The following is a 17888-nucleotide window of genomic DNA, read 5'->3' as shown; positions in this document are numbered from 1 at the left end:
CTTTAAAAACTCAATATGGGAGAAATAATGTGTCGCTTCTGCTGAATTTTGCTGCTAAACTCTTTCAAAAATATGTATTTTAGTATTAATTTATTCATTTGGTAATAATTTCCTCTGAAGTTTGTTAAGTTTTAAATGCTGATATAGAAACCAAAGCTCTGTGTTATATTTCTATTAACAGGATTTCACCTAAATGATGCAGATTATAAATACTTCCAAAGCTCCAAAGTAGGGAACTGGAAGTTATAAAACTTAACTTTTAGAAGACAACTTGGAGTTATTGCTCTGCTCAGTAAATGAAAGGCAACGGAAATATACTGCTTAAGGACCCTCAGTGCTTCCTGTGTGATTCAAAGAAAATTTGGCCTTTGTAAATATCGAATACGGATCTGAAATAGTTTTGCTTTAATTCATCCTAGCACAGGTAGCAAAAATCTATAACAGGAAATTTAAACGGCAGCAGGAGGGAGAGCGTTGACATCCACAGCCATGCTGGTATTCTAGTGAGCACAGAAGTGTCCGAGCTTTGGGACTGATTTGCTGGGATGGACTAGCTGACCGGCTACTCTGTTCCTAGCGTGCACGATAAGCAGCGATGCTTGTTCAATTCTCTGAGCCCTATTTCCTTCCACACAGTGCATTTGTTCTGCATATGGCATCGTAACATTAATGTTATAAATTTATGGAAGACTGTACTGTAGCCTTAGCGGTACAGACGCTTCATACTTCCCTTTAGCAGCTTAGTAAAATGCAATAAAAACTGTCTGTACAAAATTTATAATAATGGATGTCCTAGTCCATATGCCCTCACGGGGTCCCTCTTTCACGTTAATTCTTGGCTGAGGTCAAATCTATCAGTCCGTGTAAGACTCCAGAAGACACATCAGTAGCTCAGAATGTCAGACACCAGCTTTGTCACTATAGAAAGGAGTGACATGGAACATGTAACAGTGAGTGCAAACACGGACAGGCTTCATCTGACCATAACGAGGTAATGGAGCAGAGTGGGAAGAACAGCGGGAACAGAAGATCTGAAAAACAAGGAGGGAGATTTCAGCTTTAGTTCCTTTGAAGAACCATGTGGAACAAATCTGGTTTCAAGAAAGGGGAGAGAAGATTGTACACACTGGGCTTTTGTCCCTCGGCAACACCACCCTGCTCAGCACAGCAAGCGAGAGCTCCCCACAGGCAATTCCTAGCCCGATGGCCAATTAATCTGGCTGTGCTTAGCGTCCGTGACACGGGTGTCCAAGCACCAAGGTTGGCCAAGGCAGACCTGTCTCTGCAGGTCACAAGGGAGGGCAGCTCCACCAGAGATGAAAAGCAGCATCTCTCTCCATTGGTTTCAAAGACAGACTAGGGAAATATTTGTGAGTATCTCCAAAGCTCCTGCAAGTCCACTATAACGATACCTAAACCAGCTTCTCTACCCTCCTCCTTTTTAACTTGTACACCAGCAAGCAAGCGAAATAGGATTGCAGATTCCTGGCTTCCTGAGGCACATGACTGCTTTATTCTCCCCTGCTCGCTCTTCTGCAAAGCGGCAGCTCTACACACCACAGTCCTCCTGCACAGGTTTAGAGAGTAAGCAGAGGGACACGGTGTCCCTGCAGCTGAGCTGCGCATCGCCCCTCGCCGCGCAGGCTGCTGCCGTGTGTTAAAGCAATAGTCCAGAGTGGTTCTGGATTCGGGGAGTTGGTTCCAGCATTTCAACAGGGCGTTCTGCTTATCAGCAGCCAGATACTTATTGCTGCGTACAAGTCCAAACCCTCTCTGCCACTTTCTAGACTTAAGCTGAGCAGTTGACAGCCAAGACACACAGAAACGCTCATGACTTGAAAACCCTGGCCAAGCATCTGCATTTTGCTGTGCAGTTGAGTTTCTGTGGTACGGATAAATTTGCTGTCCTCTCCCCTGGGTAGTTTCTCACGTTTGACGGAGTCCTTACCTTGCCACAGCTCCGACAGTGGTGTTTCCGGCGAATGACTGTGAAAGGAGCCTTGCACGCAGTGCAGTAGCTGCAGACTTCATCTGGAACCCAGTCAGGAGGATCTGTCAGAAACACAGCAACAAAAGGGAACATAAATCACAAGGGAATGAAAACAAACATGTGATTACCAGATCCTCAAGGGAGTAGGGAGAACAAAATATAACAGCAGCTGCTTTCATCCGAGTTCCTCAAGATGCTTTGCGACCAGGCAGCTGGGTGAGTTCAGGATGCCCAAGGGGGCTCAGCTCCCCACTTCTCTGCCAGGCGCCCACCTCTGGGGCAGAGCAAGCAGGCACTGAAATGGCGCACGACAGCTCTGGACTTGAAATGAGATATGTGAAAGTGGCAAGGAAAAGGAGATTGGCAAAGTAAGAAGACAAGAGATTTAAAGCAGAGCTGGAGCACAGGTGGTTTTGTCAATGCACCCAGCCATCAAAACAAGCTGAGCAGAGATCATTCCCAGCCTCTTCAGCCCTCCCTGCAGAAAGGCTGACTGCTGCTCTGCCACTAGGTAAGCAACTCTACAGATAATAAACTTGGAGCCCGATTACTGTTTGGTAAGCTATTAGGCCTCTTACTGGAAGTCACCAGTAACTACAACAAAACCACAAAATCAAGTGCATGAGACTTAGCAGACAAACAATTCAACTATTACCCCTAAGAGCAGGCTGCAGTTCTTTGTTTCTCCTGTGAGATCTCTAACCTCTCATAAAAGCCAAGCAGGGAAATGATTTGGTTTTGGGCAAGAAGAGAGTATTAGGCTCACTTCTGTTGAGCTGCTCCTGCTAGTGACAGGCTGACATGACTTCAGAGAGCCTAAAATAACAAGTGCAGAGATAATGTAGCCGACTGCTTAATTAAGCTGTTAAAAATCTAACAAAGGGCAAAGCAAGTTCTATCCAGAAGGAACCTACGGACACAGTGAACATGAACTGCTGGATGCATTTACTCAAGTTCCCTGCACACATCTCCTCTCCAAATATTATTTACAGTACGCAACCCCTGCAATTGCTGATTTACAAACCTGTGAAGCAAGATCCCTGTCTCAAAGAGCATATTATCAAACAGCAAAATAGATGCTGCAGTTAATGTGAAGGTCGAGAGGGCTACAGGTAAAGGCAGAAAGAAGATAATTAAATGAAAAATCCAGTGTTTTTGTTCAAATATAACCCTGACCAGTTTTCATGTGTTTGTCACATTGCAATATTTGTCAAATTGAAAGTAAAAAGAAGATAGCATTCAATGCAGAAAATATTCAAAAAGCAGATTAATAAAAACAAAAGAGAGCTTCAAATCTTGACTCAGCTTTTACAGGCTCCTCCACAGTATTTTGGAAGTTAAACGACTTTAAGGAAACAATCTTTCACTTAATGAACAAACTGGTCTGATAAAGGGCACAACTATAGGGACAGCAACCAAAACCCAACATCTGTGCACTGAGAAATGACCAATGTGGTGGAAAAAAAAAAAAAGGAGATTACACATAGAAGCCTTCACCTCATCCCTGGAACAGTTCACCAGGATGTGCTCTGTGGGGACACAAGGCTACAAAATCCAGCTTCAGAGGCAGGCTTTCCTATGGCAGCAAGGAGATGCAGGACAGCCAGCTTAAGTGGAAGCATTAATAGCAAAGAAACCAAGGGATTTTCCTTTTCAATTCTTTTCCTTCTCTGCAACCTCTACAGCTACCACATGTAACTTGCCCAGTGACGCTTACTCCTAATGTGATTCCAATTTTCATAGAATTGCAGAATCTCAGGATGGTTTGGGTTGGAAGGGACCCTCAAGATCATCTAGTTCCAACCCCCCTGCCATGGGCAGGGACACCTTCCACTAGACCAGGTTGCTCAAAGCCTCATCCAGCCTGGCCTTGAACACTTCCAGGGATGGGGCATCCACAGCTTCTCTGGGCAACCTGTTCCAGTGCCTCACCACCCTCTCCATGAAGAACTTCTTCCTGAGATCAAAAACTTGTGAGAACTTTCTATCGCTTACGCAGGAATCTCTGATCTGAAACCATGGCAAGCCTGCTGACCTTGAAGCATCTCCATGTTCTCCATCCAGCAAGTCCCTTATCACATACATTCCAAAGTAGCTGAGCCAATATGGATATCCTTGTTTCAAACTTGCCATTAGACTACACAGCCTCAATTATGTTTTCAGGGATTTAACTATTTAACCGTTGATTCTCACTAGAGTTAGACAGCAAAATTTAGGAAGTTATTCAAGCTCTGGGCTATGAGGTCTCCCACCCAAGTGAACACAGAGATGGTGGAAGCAGGCTTGGCAAGATGCCTACTTTCCTACAGATGCTTTATCAACTGCATGATAATGTGGGCTACCATGTTCAGCTAGTTACTAGTTTTAATATTCACAGAAAATCCACAAAACACAGGCTTTGTTCGTACAAACCGCAACACGCCAACATGAACTGCAACTTCCACAGCAGCCAGTACCATAACCCCTCCCTTCCCTTGGATCTTGATTAGTCCAGACACGTTATAAGCTAAGTAAAACACCACAAAAACTCTGGAGCTCATCCACAGAAAGCAGGTTTTCTTATCAGGTGTTTACCACTTGGGTTTTGGTTTGTTTGTCTTTTTCTGTTCTTGTCCTTGAAGTGCGATGTTGAAAAAATAATTTTTTAATTGACCTTGTATGGATTTGTCTCCAGTGCTAAATAAAAAGAAAACTTGCAAAAAAAACCCCCACCCATGAGAAATAGCAAATTTATTTGATAAATAATGACCTTATAAACTCATAACAGTCATATAGTCCATGGTTACAGAATTTCTTGACTGCCAGATGAATTCATCTGCAAACTTTGTTTTTATAATTGCATAAAAAATACAAACTCACATGTTAGTGGGACTCAATGTATAGAAACAGTATAACCCTCCCTACAGAACGTTCTCCCACATTAGTGGGTCTCTCTTTACCTCCACATTAGTGTCATGTCAGCTGATTCACACAGTTCGCACATCAGCAGACTGAGCTCAAGGGCACATTTTCCCCCAGACAGACTCCAGGACAGTAAAGCCCTTGGAGAGGGCTATGCGGCCAGCCCCGTGCCCCTCTGTTCCTGGGCTGCAGTGCCCTCCTAACAACCCCACTGTGCATGGTGTGCTCAGCTGCACTGCAGCACACCCCCAAATAGTAACACTTACTTATGTAACGGCTTTTAGCATTCAAAATGCTGTACAAACATTAATTGCTTTAATCCTCATCACCCAGCTACAGTCAGTAAATCTGTGTGGGAAGAAATCAGGAGAGAAATGTCTTGCCCAACACCATGCGGTTGTGCAGTCCCGCAGTAACATCTGAAATGAGAAACTTAGGGCCATTTGCCCTATGCCTTTGGCTCCAGTTGTGAGGGAGAAAGCCCTTGCACTGAGTACACACACAGGGGCTTCATTTTGAGAGGATGCACTTGCTGAGAAATTAAACCCAACCCTGGATTAGAGCTGAAGAGCTCACATGGGCAGGAATGATGAAACCCTGAACGATTTGGTCTCTCCAAGCCCACACAACCCCAGTGGCAACGGGATCACACCCCTAAGTCCCCTCACAAGCCTCATCTTGCTCAACCTCAGGAGCAGCCTTTCTGACTTACGTATTGAGTCATCAGCCTTTTTATAGAACAGGTTTGTGAAATATTCACTGCAGAGCAGTCTCATGAGGGGATGAAGCCTCCATCTGAGGAGCAGAGCGAGTTATACAAATGAAACCCCCAGCATTACCCTGAAGATGTGCTGGAAGCAGGGCAGCAGTACTGCACCCGCAGGCTTTTTATGTTACAGACCTTCTCTGGGCTACGCTGCTCCATTAGCTCTGCACGCAGCAGCAAATGGAAACATCCAGCCTCTGAAGCACTATCTGCCTGTGCTTTGGGGATTTGTACAAGGAATGGAGGGAAAAACTTGTTCGTGGGCTAATTGGCCCACTGCTTTATCATGCAATGAGAGCGCAGAGAAGTCAGTAGGGAAATGGATGAAGACCACAGCACTGACATCAAAGAGGAGGAGGAAGGGAGGGAAGGGATTAAGGAGACAAAGGCTACAGAAGTATTTTAGAAGAAAATATTAAAAGCATGTAGACAAAAAAGGCAGAGAAAGGAAAAGAAAAAAGTATTTAAACAGATAAGAAACATGTTTAGAGAAAGGAAAAGGCACAGGATAAAATTAAATAGTGTGAAGACAGAAAAAGGCATTTAAAAAGGAGGAACAGTATTCCCAACTCTCAACCATTCAAAAATCTTGCAGTACGATCTCTCATAATTCATGACATTTTATGGTCTTTTTATTCATTTATGCTCTAGCTTCTAGAATTCACCTTTACATGTCTATGCAACCTCATTAGCGAAAAAAGCTTTCTGCTCTTCAAGTTAAAAATCTCACATAAATCCAAGATGCTGGAGCTTTAAGAAAACCATCATTATGATAAAAAAATAATCAGAGACTGTAAACTGCCAAAAAAGCACATGTGAATTAATTTTGCTTAAATATGTGCAACTGACCTACTGCAGACCCATCTAATCTTACAAAGCCAAGGAGAACATCTCTGTGTCCCAGAACTCAAGAGGAAGAGAGCCTGGATCCGGATCCATCAACATTGTTGACTAAAACAACATTAGACCAGAAAAGCTAAAGTTCATTCAGGGGTGCCAAGACACAAGAGACTGGGGAAACAAGAGACTGAGGGAAACAATCCCAGAAGTTATTGGAGCTTGCAGAAAGGCTAATCTCGCAAATCTATACATTATGGTATATATATGCCTACATTATGCTGGAAAGCAAATCAGAAAACATGCACATCATGACTCCCTGTAGAAGAGCAGCTACTAAAACCCTGAGGCTTGCGGTGGTGGTTGCATTATGGCCAGACAACTCACAGAAGACCCTTTCTGCATCTTTTGCTTTTACATTTTACATTTGTTTTATGTAATGCTAATGCTGAACTCAAAGTTCCTCCTGCACTCATGTATTTGATTTCAGAGCACATCACGCATAACCCTGATCGTACTTCTGCCAAGCTCACCTTAAGAGGGCTGTTCCTACAGCAGCCTGTGGAACTTAGACCACTGCAGCCATCCAAGTGCATTACCCTCACAGCTGCAAACCGGGTCAGATGGGCTTGCTGAGGCTCCTCTGATGAAAGCAGGAGTTGTACATTCTCACAGTATTAAGTATGGAAAGCAGAAAACTAAGGTGACATGACTTCACCCCTCACTTCAACTACCACAGTAAGACGAACCTTTTTGTCCTTTATCACACGTAGTATGTCATTCTGGGCAATCTCTGACTTACATATGAGATTCCTAAGACACATGCACCAAAATACTCTTTACTGTTGCTCAGTAGATTTGGTGGTGATGACAGCCAGCTTGAAAATTTTCAATAAAAATAATTTTTCTGCTTCAACAATATTTGATGAAAATTTTGGAGGTAAGATGAAAAAGGAGGAACAGACTTACTAGCTTCAAGTAGCGCTTGTCAAGCACCTTTCTGAGGACAGAGCTTTTGTCCAGATCTAGAAAGCTTTCACTAAAGCACAGAGCTTTGCAGACTTGTGCAGAAGCACCTGCTCTGGCTAACTCAACGCGACCCTGAACGACGGCATCCTGTGCCCATTCCGTACGTGTACCTGATCAGCAACTCATTTTTTTTGCAAAATAATAATTTACATCAAATGGAACAACTCTGGTAGAAAACACCGTCTTCCACTGGAATACGGTTCAAATCTTCACTTTACATCAGATGGACCAAGGACTTGGACCTTCCATATAACCATTACGAGGAGTCTTTCTCTGTAAGAGCTACCAGCAATTACAAACTAGAAGCAAGCTGATAACGTAGATCTACATAATACACGTCAGAAGAAAATAGTCAATAGCGTATGTTTAGGACAAAAAATTTCAAGCCTAATCAAAATCCCAGTCCTGTCACTGTGGATCTGAGTAAGCCTGTGCTTTACAGTTCTTATGGGATGTTTTCTCCTCTTGCAACGACAGCTCAACAAGTTCCACACTGTGCTGACAGAGGGGGATAGTGTTTGCAAAGGTAAAAGGCTCTGAGCAAGTTTTTAAAATGCCAGTCAGATCAAATTATTGCAATACAATACAAAACCTGTACAAAATCCTGGAGTCTTACATGCATGATTAAATACGCTCAGTTGATTATAAAACATTGCCTCAGTATGGAAAACGACGTTAGATTCTTCTCTCGCACAGTGTGAGCAAGAGCTGCTGAATAAGGAAAAAGTTAAAAGTTATGTGGACAGAATACGTTTGGCCACTGAACTGTGCAACAATTTAACTTCTTTCACTTAGAAAGTGTTGCTGGTCATCATTATAAATAATAGAGTATGCACAGGCGTGTAGAGGACAAGAAATAGAAGCATTCAGCTAGAGTTGACAGCTAATTCTAGACTCCTGGTGATTAGATTCTGCACATACAGTAGCATGGATGAGTTTTCTTGACCTTGTGACTTTTTATTGCAAGAAGAACAAAAGCTTGAGCCTTGGGACCATAAATTATTGAATTGTGTTCATGCTGCTGGTTGGAGAGCAGCAAGGACTTGTGACTAGACAAAAGCGGGTGGGCTGGAATATTACGAGATGGAAAGGGATCAAGGAGAAATAGCCTGCTGTTGTGCAGAAAACAGATGCTAACACCATTTGGCACAAACAGTTATTTGTACTGGCAGCCACAGCAAATCCATTATGGTTGGAGCTATAACCAGGTGGCAGCAAGCAAGGCAGTTCTGTACGGATGCTAGAGTAATAAGGAGCAAAAATGAATGTAAGGATGTAGAGAGTGCTGAGATGCTATAGCAAATACTTTAATGGAGCAATGACAGCTTCATAATGCTCTGTTTTGCCTTCTGATTTCTAAAAGTTACTCTGTGTATGTGCATATATGGGAAAGTGTTGGCTAATACAAAGCAAGTTTTATGTTGGGCTGGAAACAAGATCCCAGACACACAAATGTCAGAACAACAAACATCGACATTCCTGATGTTTGGGTTTTTTTAAGCTATAATAATACATTGAGAATGATACAGCTCTGTCCCAGCTGGGATACATTTACACTGGGTTAACTAAGAACAATTCCTCCATTTTCAAATGGGGAGGTTTGCTGTAATTCACATGTGTGACCCATGCTGTCCACTCTCAGCATCATGCAAACTTCTTGGTCAGCTTATTACCTACCCAACAGTGGTTTGTCCGCAGCTGGAGCTCAGGAACTTTCCAGTAACCTTCTCCCCATGCTGGCTGGTAGCTCACCAGGACACAGGGAGAAAGGCAGTACCACAAAACGTACTGGGACACATACCCCTTCTGACATTACTGCAATTCAGAGCAAGCGCCACTGGTAGTGAAGAGTCCGCCCTGTTTTTTTGCTGAGCAGCTGCCACTACAGATTCCTTTAAGTTTATACATAGAACTTTGTTTGCACTGGACATCATCTCCATCATACAACCAGCGCATGAAATTTTACTATATTTAAAACTCATTTATGGAATATTGTATAAATTAATTTTATCTTCTAGGACAACAAATGTTTTTCCCTATAAAAAATACAATGCTTATTATACTCTGTGAAGTATAAATACATATATTTCCATGAAAAAAAGTCCTAGAGCATTAGGATAGCAAAGATGAACATATGCACCATAGGTTCATCTGTACTTTCGAAAATGCTTTCGTTTGGGAATGCCAATTTATCCGTAGTTTATTGTATTTCAACCTTCAGAAGGTCACAGGATTTAACTCTTCTACCCCTGCCAATGTCAGTTGGCTCATGATACATATTCATATTTGTTTTATGACCCAGACCAGCTGGTGGGTTTTATATACCGTAAGAATGAGAAATCTGACAAGAACAAGTGATTCATCTTCATAATCTGAGTAGAGGCTGGAACCTTCAGTAGAATCTTAAAACTATTCATTTATTTGTTCAGGGTGCTGGGCTTGCTTTCTTTCTTTATTACCACTGATTGGATGCAATCTTAAACATTGAGTACTTTTGGTAAGAGGGATTTATTTGATAATTGAAAAAAGCTTTCCTGGCAGGTAGCTTGCTGGGCTTTCTCAATTTGATACATGCTTATGTTCTGCCACAATGGCAGAAGGGAGGAGCTACTAATGTGCTCATTTGCTTTCAATTGTTTACACTTTCAGCTGAAATCATTAAGAGGGACCTGAAGGGGAAATGATGTACAAAAAGGGATATAATTAATTTTGGTGCAATGCTGTCATCTGCACCCAAACATCACCTAGCACAAAGTCAGGAGCTGTTGCTTCCACAGTGATCAGAAAAATGAGGTAGGTGAGGAGGTGTTCTATGGCAGAGGAAGGCACATGGCTGCTGAGGTTAAAATACTGCTCTGTGTTTATGCCTTATGCTGGATAAACCATGTATCCCATTAGGTCACAAGTTGTCATTGCTGGCAGCACTGTACAGACTTTTTTTCTAATGATGTGTGCAGCGATATCTAAAGGGACAAGGACCTGGAATATATTGGAGGAGAGGGGGACAGAATAGGTGTTAAGACAGTTCCTACAAATTCAATAAATTAACCCACTTCAGATGTCCCTTTTGGCAGACCTTTTGTGTTTTGTTCTGGTTTGGAAGGTGGAGCTAAGCTCCCAGCTCCCCAGGACACTGTCTCCGAGATACAGAAAATTCCTGCCCATCAGCAAATCTGAAAGCTAACAGCAGACTACAGTAGTTAGTGTACATCAGAGGAGCTGTACTGATTTGTGCAGTAGGTACCTATAGCATAGCAACCTATATACAAGCCATGTAAGACTCCCAGAGAAAGTCAGCCAGGAGATTGATTGAGAGATGCCCAAGCCTTCCCCATGAGTAGGGAAGCATAGGAACCAAAAGCAGAGTACCTGCAGGAGCACTGCCTGGCTGGCTGTGTTAGCACGGGAAAACATTGTGCCAGGGTAGCCAAGCTCCTTCTGGCATCCAATTCCACTTTTCAAAAGGGAATTATCCTACAAGGCTGCACTTTCCATCACACAGGCCGAGGTGAAACAGCCGCTATTTCAGAACAAAGGTGCAGGCAGGGAGTTGTTTTTGCTGCAGTTATCTGCACATGCTATTAATACTACAGGTTGGGTTTTACCATTCGCTTAGGGCAGGAACCTAACTGATTCACACTGCCTGGGTGCTGCAGGGGCCCTTGTAACTCCAAAAATTGCCCTTTACCACACTCCTGTGTGGCTATAACATCACCTAAGACCCCAGAGCATTGCCCTCTATTTCAGTAAATAACAAGCCATAGGCTGCACTTCTCCAAACACAAAACCTTCCCCATGCCAACAGAAGATGCTACGAAATGCTGAAGAACCTTAAAAGCTGAATAACGTGCCAGAGAAGCAAAGTGACTTTGCTGTGACAAACACGTACATCTGCTGTGAGAAGGTTATTCAGCATCCTGAAGTTCAAAATAACTTGCTTGCAAGTTCTCTAAGTCCAATTCACTGAGAGCATCAAGCATCGACCCAAAACAAAAGAATAAGAACTGAAATGGTAGAGAAAGAATAATCTCTGGCATTCTTCTCCAATACAGCCTATATGTGGTAAGGATTTTGCTTAAAGATTTGTTCTTTACTGCAACTTCTGTGACATTCTGAATTATGGCACAATAGAAAAATCAATTAAAATGACTACTGAATAGCTCTTTATCTGCTACCAAATCACCTTCCTCCAGAAGAGATAATATTTATACAGTGTATTATACATGAATTAGCCCTGCTGTTCTAAATAAATGGGTAAGATTGGAGATATTTCAGCCTGCAGCTTCAGAAGGGTGAGCGCACAAACCATGGGGTTTATGTAAGCACAAAATAACAAATATGTAGCATTACTATAAAACCTAATCTTTTAAGAGTTTTGGTTCCCCCCTTGCCCTGTGATTTCTGATCTTTGTCATGAATGACATTAACCAACATTCCTTTTCTGTCAGTCACCCCTCTCACATACAAGCGGAGAAGTATACTGCTTATCCCTCCGTTCTCAGTCACGCAGCATTCAACACCTCTCACTGGAAGAACAGTAGTGTGTGTGGACAAATAGACAACAATAGATCAAAGTTTTAAAGCACAGGGAAATTACAGCACACTTGAATTTCTGGGAAGCTTAGATACAGTTTCATAGTTGATGGTTGTCTTGTATTTCTCACTTGACCACAGAGACACCACAGCTCTAGTAATTGGGCTCCTGGTGTGCTGAAACTACCACTTAGCCCCAAACATCAAAGCTGATTGCTTTCTTATTTGCTCCATCTCATATATTTACTTTCTCTTTCCTTATTCTTTGGCTGCAAGTGCTCTGATATCTTTTAATCCATTTTTTACACTATGTTTACTATACTAGGGCTATAGTCCATAACCGACTCCTAAGCGCTCCTGCAGCAGCTCAGATAAAAAGAGAAACAAAAACTTCTGAGCTCTCAGAATGCTTGAATCCCAACCAAACCTTGAAACCTGCACTTTTCTTCACTCTTATAAAGTATTCAGTAAGATTCAAGTAACCTCAGCAGACTTACCTGAAACTAAATTTCTCTTTGAAGTAATATGGTGAAGAATATGAAAATAATAACCAAAATATTTTGATCAAACAAAAATGTGAAGAAAACATGAAAGGTACAGTGGGAAAAAGTAGCACCTCTACATACAGCAAATCATATAGAAGACCTCTTTAGATTTGGCTAAGAATACAACCCTCTGAAACTTGTCACACATAACATCTTAGGCTATATTAAAGCCTTTACTAAACAGAACCTTCCTCTACTGACACAAAGGAATTCATACTGGGTATGACAAATCGTAGATCAGAGTTCCATGAGGCTGTTAGGAAAAAAAAAATCTGAAAGAAAATATGCTCAGTTTATCACCTGACTTTGTCTCCAAAACATACCATGACATTTGATAGTCACTTAACAGAGCCAAACTCTGAGTTTTCTTTTAATTTTAATGATTTATTTTTTTAATACATCAGTGTTGTCTCATTTTAATTTTCAAACAAAAAAACAGTACCTTCAAAGTCCCCATCTCTGGCTTTTGCTGCAAGTTCTGAGGATGATATAGTTTCTTGACATAAAGCACAGTCTTCCAGTGCTGCGTTCCTTAAACCCTGATTAACTGAAAAACAAACCCAAAAGTACTGTAATTTTTCCAATTTGCAACCGAAATACCCATGTTAAGACTTCTGGGATTACAGTGGCATCTATATGTACCCTCTTACATGTGCTTTTTCTTTACCCTGACGCAAACCATGATTTAAGTGTCTCCTCTCCCTCCTTGGAAGGGCAACAGAAATGAAAGATGCTGTTAGTACAGAACATACAGTCCTCTTACTTCTCTCCTGTATTTTATTTCCCAGTTCTTAACTTGGATCCTTTACAAAAGAAGTAGATTGTAAGAACCAGAGATTCTTTAGGTGAACCACACATATCAAATCACATATATCAAAGAGAAATTTCTTCCCCGAAGTCCCTGACTTTCACTCACTCATTTTGTTTGTGTTTACTGTTGTCAACGCTTCTTTTTAATGTAATAGTTCATCCATCAGAAATTATTCCAAATAGGTACTGTTGACTAATATATTTCCTACTGATAATTTTTTACAGCTTCAGTTTCTTTATTACGCTTATTGGAATGTTCAGGAGCTCTTTTGTTCTTCACCTCAGCAATTCTGTCTAACCCCATTTTTTCTTGCCAATAAAAAAAGACCATTTTCTCTTCTCATTGTGACGTCCTGCCACCATAAAAATGTTGTGGAAGTTTCAACCACAAATAGTAAAGGACTGTAATACATGTTGTGGATTATCCTACTGCAGAGTTGGCTTGGACTGGAGGTTTTCCCCAGTAAATTTAACTAAATTTTAACTCAGTTTCACATAAAATCGTCAGTGGTTTTACATGAAACTGGGAGAATGGGGAAATTAAAAGTTTTCAGTCACATGGAAAGAGAGGGAAAAACTATCTTTGATAACCTTCATATGCTGATAGTTCTAATCATAATGAAGGACAAAGGTAATTGCAGTCTTTATGGGATGACATGGTTATTTTTAGATAAGTTAGCAGACTTGCCTCTTTGAAAAACAAATAATCAAAATGGTGACAGAAAAAAATTTCTTGCATTGGCTCACGATATAGTTCTAGTTCTGTTATCTTAACTACCTAGGATTCAAAAGTGGATATTTTTCTATTTTGAAGCTGAAGCCAAATTCAGCATTCTGCAATTTCTACAAGACAGGATAGATATCAGCATCTTGCTGAGTATTCTCTTTTTACGTAGCTATTTAAGCTTCAGAATCAAAGATACATCTTGGTAAATTAAAATGTGTCCAGTGTGAAACAATACTGGGGAGAAAAAAATATTATCTATGGACCCCAAAGCCTGCATACATAATGTTACGACTACAGGGGTGACAAGACTCTTCTGTTATACACAGGAATATGGAAATGAACAAACGTAGTCTGAAGGCTTTAACTCTTTCAACATTTTCCTCAAGACATACTCCTGTGTACCTACACTTCCAGTGGCTTCAACCTGTTTAAGTTGCTGTGACCTTCAAGTCTGGTTCCATGATTTTTTTTTTTTTTTTAAAACTTAGGTCAAGTCACCATCTAATAAGCTCTGTCAAAAAGTTAAGAAAATGTTAAGGGAAACCCCCTTGGATCCCCATGGGGCTACCAGCAGAAATTCACTATAGAAAACAAATGTTTAAGCCTCTTTACCTTTCTTTTGCTTTTCCTTGTCTTCTGTTTCAGGTTTGGTTGCCATAACTTCAAACAAGGTCTTTAAGATACTTCTCAGATCACTAGCATAGTTTGTCTGCAGCTGGTCAGCAACACCTACAAGTTTGAGAAAATGGGTAAGCCATTACTAGACTATTACACCACCCTTAAAGAAAGTATTTAAATTTGTCTGTTCCTATCAGTAACAGCCTCATATTTATTTTTGAGGTGATCATCTGTTTATGTTAGGAATAAAAATGTAACATTTCATAATTGATCTAATTTTCCATAACAGCCAAGTTAGATTCTGGCCTTTAGGCTACCTACAGTGTGATGCGTATCTTTGTTGTCCTTTGGGAAAAACACGAAGAGATTCCTTTTGCATCAAAACACAACTGTTGCATCAAATTTCTTCCTTGGAGACACAGGGCAGCACACCAAGAAAAAAGGAAGCACTTTTCAGTCAAACCTGTTGCTTGCCTGAACTCTTCATTACTACAGGCCTAAGAAGTCTGCATCTCTGATTCTGTAAGCTGGTCTCCATCAGGTAACATGTCTTTCTACACCAGCCTGCAACTTAGGCACCAAAACAGTCTTCCTGCGCCTTCATCTCCAGCCTACCCTACCATAACTTTATGTGCACCAAAAAAACCAAAGGGTTGAATAGTTTTGCATTCAGAACAATAAGATACTGTCATACCTGAGATACAGACAAAAAGGCGGTGAATAAGATCATTACTGCCATGAAATCTCGATCTGATCTTTTCTCGGGTAGCAATTTTAGCAGCCTGCAAAGCGAGCTGGATTTCTTCCTGATCGATGTCATCAGATGAACAAGAACTTGTCATTAAACTACTGTCAGAGAAAAAAATAAGATGTAAAGAAAAGTAAAGTAAATCTTCGCTCAGTTGTTTAGGATGTTGAGCGAATCCTTAAGGATTTACAACTCAGGGACGACTATAACAAACCAGAACTAATTGCTGTAAATTCTTTAAGTTAATCAAGATGCAATCAGTCACCAGCATGTTTGATTTTCACTCTCTGGCACTGCTGCAAAAAACTTTTAAGCAGAAAATAATTGTCCTGTATTTTATTGCATTTTCCTCAGCTATTACAAGTGCTGTGCCATTTTTCACATTAACTCCTAAATGCTCAGTCTTGAGACCATAATTCCACCAAAAAATCCAAGAGTGGAATATCAACCTAAAAATGAGAAGGTCAGTTCTGAAGTAAATTTAGAAATTTATTAATGTGGAAGTTAACTTGAAATAGTGAGAATATAATCTAAATATAACCTTACGTATAAAAGATGGAAAGAAGGGTTATAAAATACAAGTTACACCGTAGAGAGGTAGATTAGTTCCCTTATATACCTAACTCCAGGAGTTGCTGAAATGTCCAACTATTGTAACAGAATGGCTCTTTCATTCCAAAGAGATTAAAATGTGTCATCAAATGTCTACTAGAGATTTAAGTTTTCTTTTTAAAAAAACAGATGCACAGTTGCCAACCATTTTCCACCCCTCTTATGGAGAGGAAGCTTGAAACAACTTGAGACTGCAAAGAAACTTCGGTGGGAATTCAGCTTCTTCAAATATCAGGAATTGAATAAACTACTTGTAAATCAAGATGTATTTTTTGTAAAGGAAGTACTTGGGGAAAAATAACAATTTGCCAATGGAAAAACCCTTAATTGGGAGTAAAGCACAGAATGTAATTACACTGAAGTCCTAAGATTTTGTTGTGTTGACCGAAGGAGATATGTCTTCATACTCTACTACATTCAGAGACAGAGGAACACAAAACCATTTCCCCCACATATTGGAAGTAAATTACTCTCTCCAGTAATTACAAAAAGAATATTATTTTACTCATAATCATACTTTGTCTGTCCAAAACTCAAGCAATCCCTACTACACAGACGACTACTATGTTAAAAAAGTTATTGACTGCATAAATGACATACATAATGAAAGAATTAGTTTCTAACATATCCCAAGTTCAATCTGCTTTTATTAGGTGCTGAAACATTCCCCACCTTGCAAATCCCATCCCTGTGGCAGCATGCATGAACAGTCATTGCAGGATAACACACATACACAACATTTACAATTATTTATAACAAAATTTTATGGGATATAGTTTTGAAATTCTACCTTTAGACTATATAGGTAATCCTTTAAAAAGTAAAAATGAATTTGAACCATACAATCTAAAAAGCCCTAGTAAAAACAGAACTGAAAATAAAAATTGGAGAATACTTATTGATAGAAATAACAGTAGGAAATGTGTAGTATGAGTACTTTTACTGGCTTCCCATTCTTTCAAAGACAGAGTAAAGAGCAGGCTTGCAAGAGGCTTGTTCTGCTCAGGTTATCTATTGCTACTAAGTAAACCAAATCCTTGTAAAAAGTGATTGGTTAATTTATGTTTACAGTTCCCTCAGCACCACGACTGACTAGGTTTAGTACAGATAATGAGAACTCGCTGTCTCAACTTTTCCTTTTCTTTTCCATAGGGGATGTTGTGTTTTCACACACACACAGTAACAGCAAGCCTGCTGGCGGGGAAAGGTCTGCTTTCAAGACAATGAAAAGGTCATGTAAGAAGGTGGTTTGCGGAGAATAAACTGAAGGGTAGCGAGAGCCAGAAGCGATCGCTGATTTGCAGTGGCACCCAGCAGATGACCGTCTATTACAAACACGCTCACATGTACACAGTTTGCCTCTTAACATGGCCAAATAAAGTCTACTTTGTTTTTAAAAGAACTGACCTTACAGCGATATAAACATTTGCACTATAAATTGCTCTCCAAGGCATGCGTGGACCTCCTGACAGAGACAACTGCAGTCTGTGTGTGTAATAACATGGTCCAAACGCAAAGGGCTGTGTGAAACTCCCAATACGCAAAACCCTTAGCACAGGGGAAAGCAGGGGCACCGATTCCAGGATGGCTCTTCCACATCACAGCTGAAGAACTATTTCAAAATAAGGTGCTAAGTGGGCCAAGAGCTGTGAAGAACACTTTTCAAGAATATAAACTACTCAGTCCTTTCCCATTTTGCAGAAAGGAAGAAAGGCTCAGTCTACAACACTGACCAAGCTCTGATAAATTTTAATAATAATAATAATAATAAT

At 40.7% G+C, this 17888-nt stretch overlaps 1 protein-coding gene across 1 annotated transcript; it reads right to left on the bottom strand.

The window, feature by feature from the left end:
* Positions 1–398: 398 nt before the first annotated feature.
* LOC104516495 (lateral signaling target protein 2 homolog) lies at positions 399–15606 on the bottom strand. The gene is made up of 5 exons (XM_010160832.1): positions 15451–15606; positions 14751–14867; positions 13044–13148; positions 1949–2052; positions 399–1031 (listed from the first exon to the last, which is right to left on the bottom strand). Exons 1-5 carry the CDS (start codon positions 15596–15598, stop codon positions 900–902), a joined length of 606 nt encoding a protein of 201 aa, XP_010159134.1. The 5' UTR covers positions 15599–15606; the 3' UTR covers positions 399–899.
* Between the last annotated feature and the right edge of the window lie 2282 nt (positions 15607–17888).

The sequence above is a fragment of the Eurypyga helias genome, unplaced genomic scaffold (assembly GCF_000690775.1).
Source record: "Eurypyga helias isolate BGI_N326 unplaced genomic scaffold, ASM69077v1 scaffold30051, whole genome shotgun sequence".
NCBI lineage: Eukaryota > Metazoa > Chordata > Aves > Eurypygiformes > Eurypygidae > Eurypyga > Eurypyga helias.
This window is presented reverse-complemented; position numbering and strand designations above follow the sequence as displayed.

Bases quoted from the DNA above. Each gene is read 5' to 3' on its own strand.
- LOC104516495 (XM_010160832.1), bottom strand. From the start codon at position 15,598: ATGACAAGTTCTTGTTCATCTGATGACATCGATCAGGAAGAAATCCAG. The intron at 13,149-14,750 runs GTAAAGAGGCTT...TTTGTTTTTCAG, and splicing joins CAAGGAAAAGCAAAAGAAAG to TTAATCAGGGTTTAAGGAAC. The intron at 2,053-13,043 runs GTACTGTTTTTT...TGTTTCTGACAG, and splicing joins CAGAGATGGGGACTTTGAAG to ATCCTCCTGACTGGGTTCCA.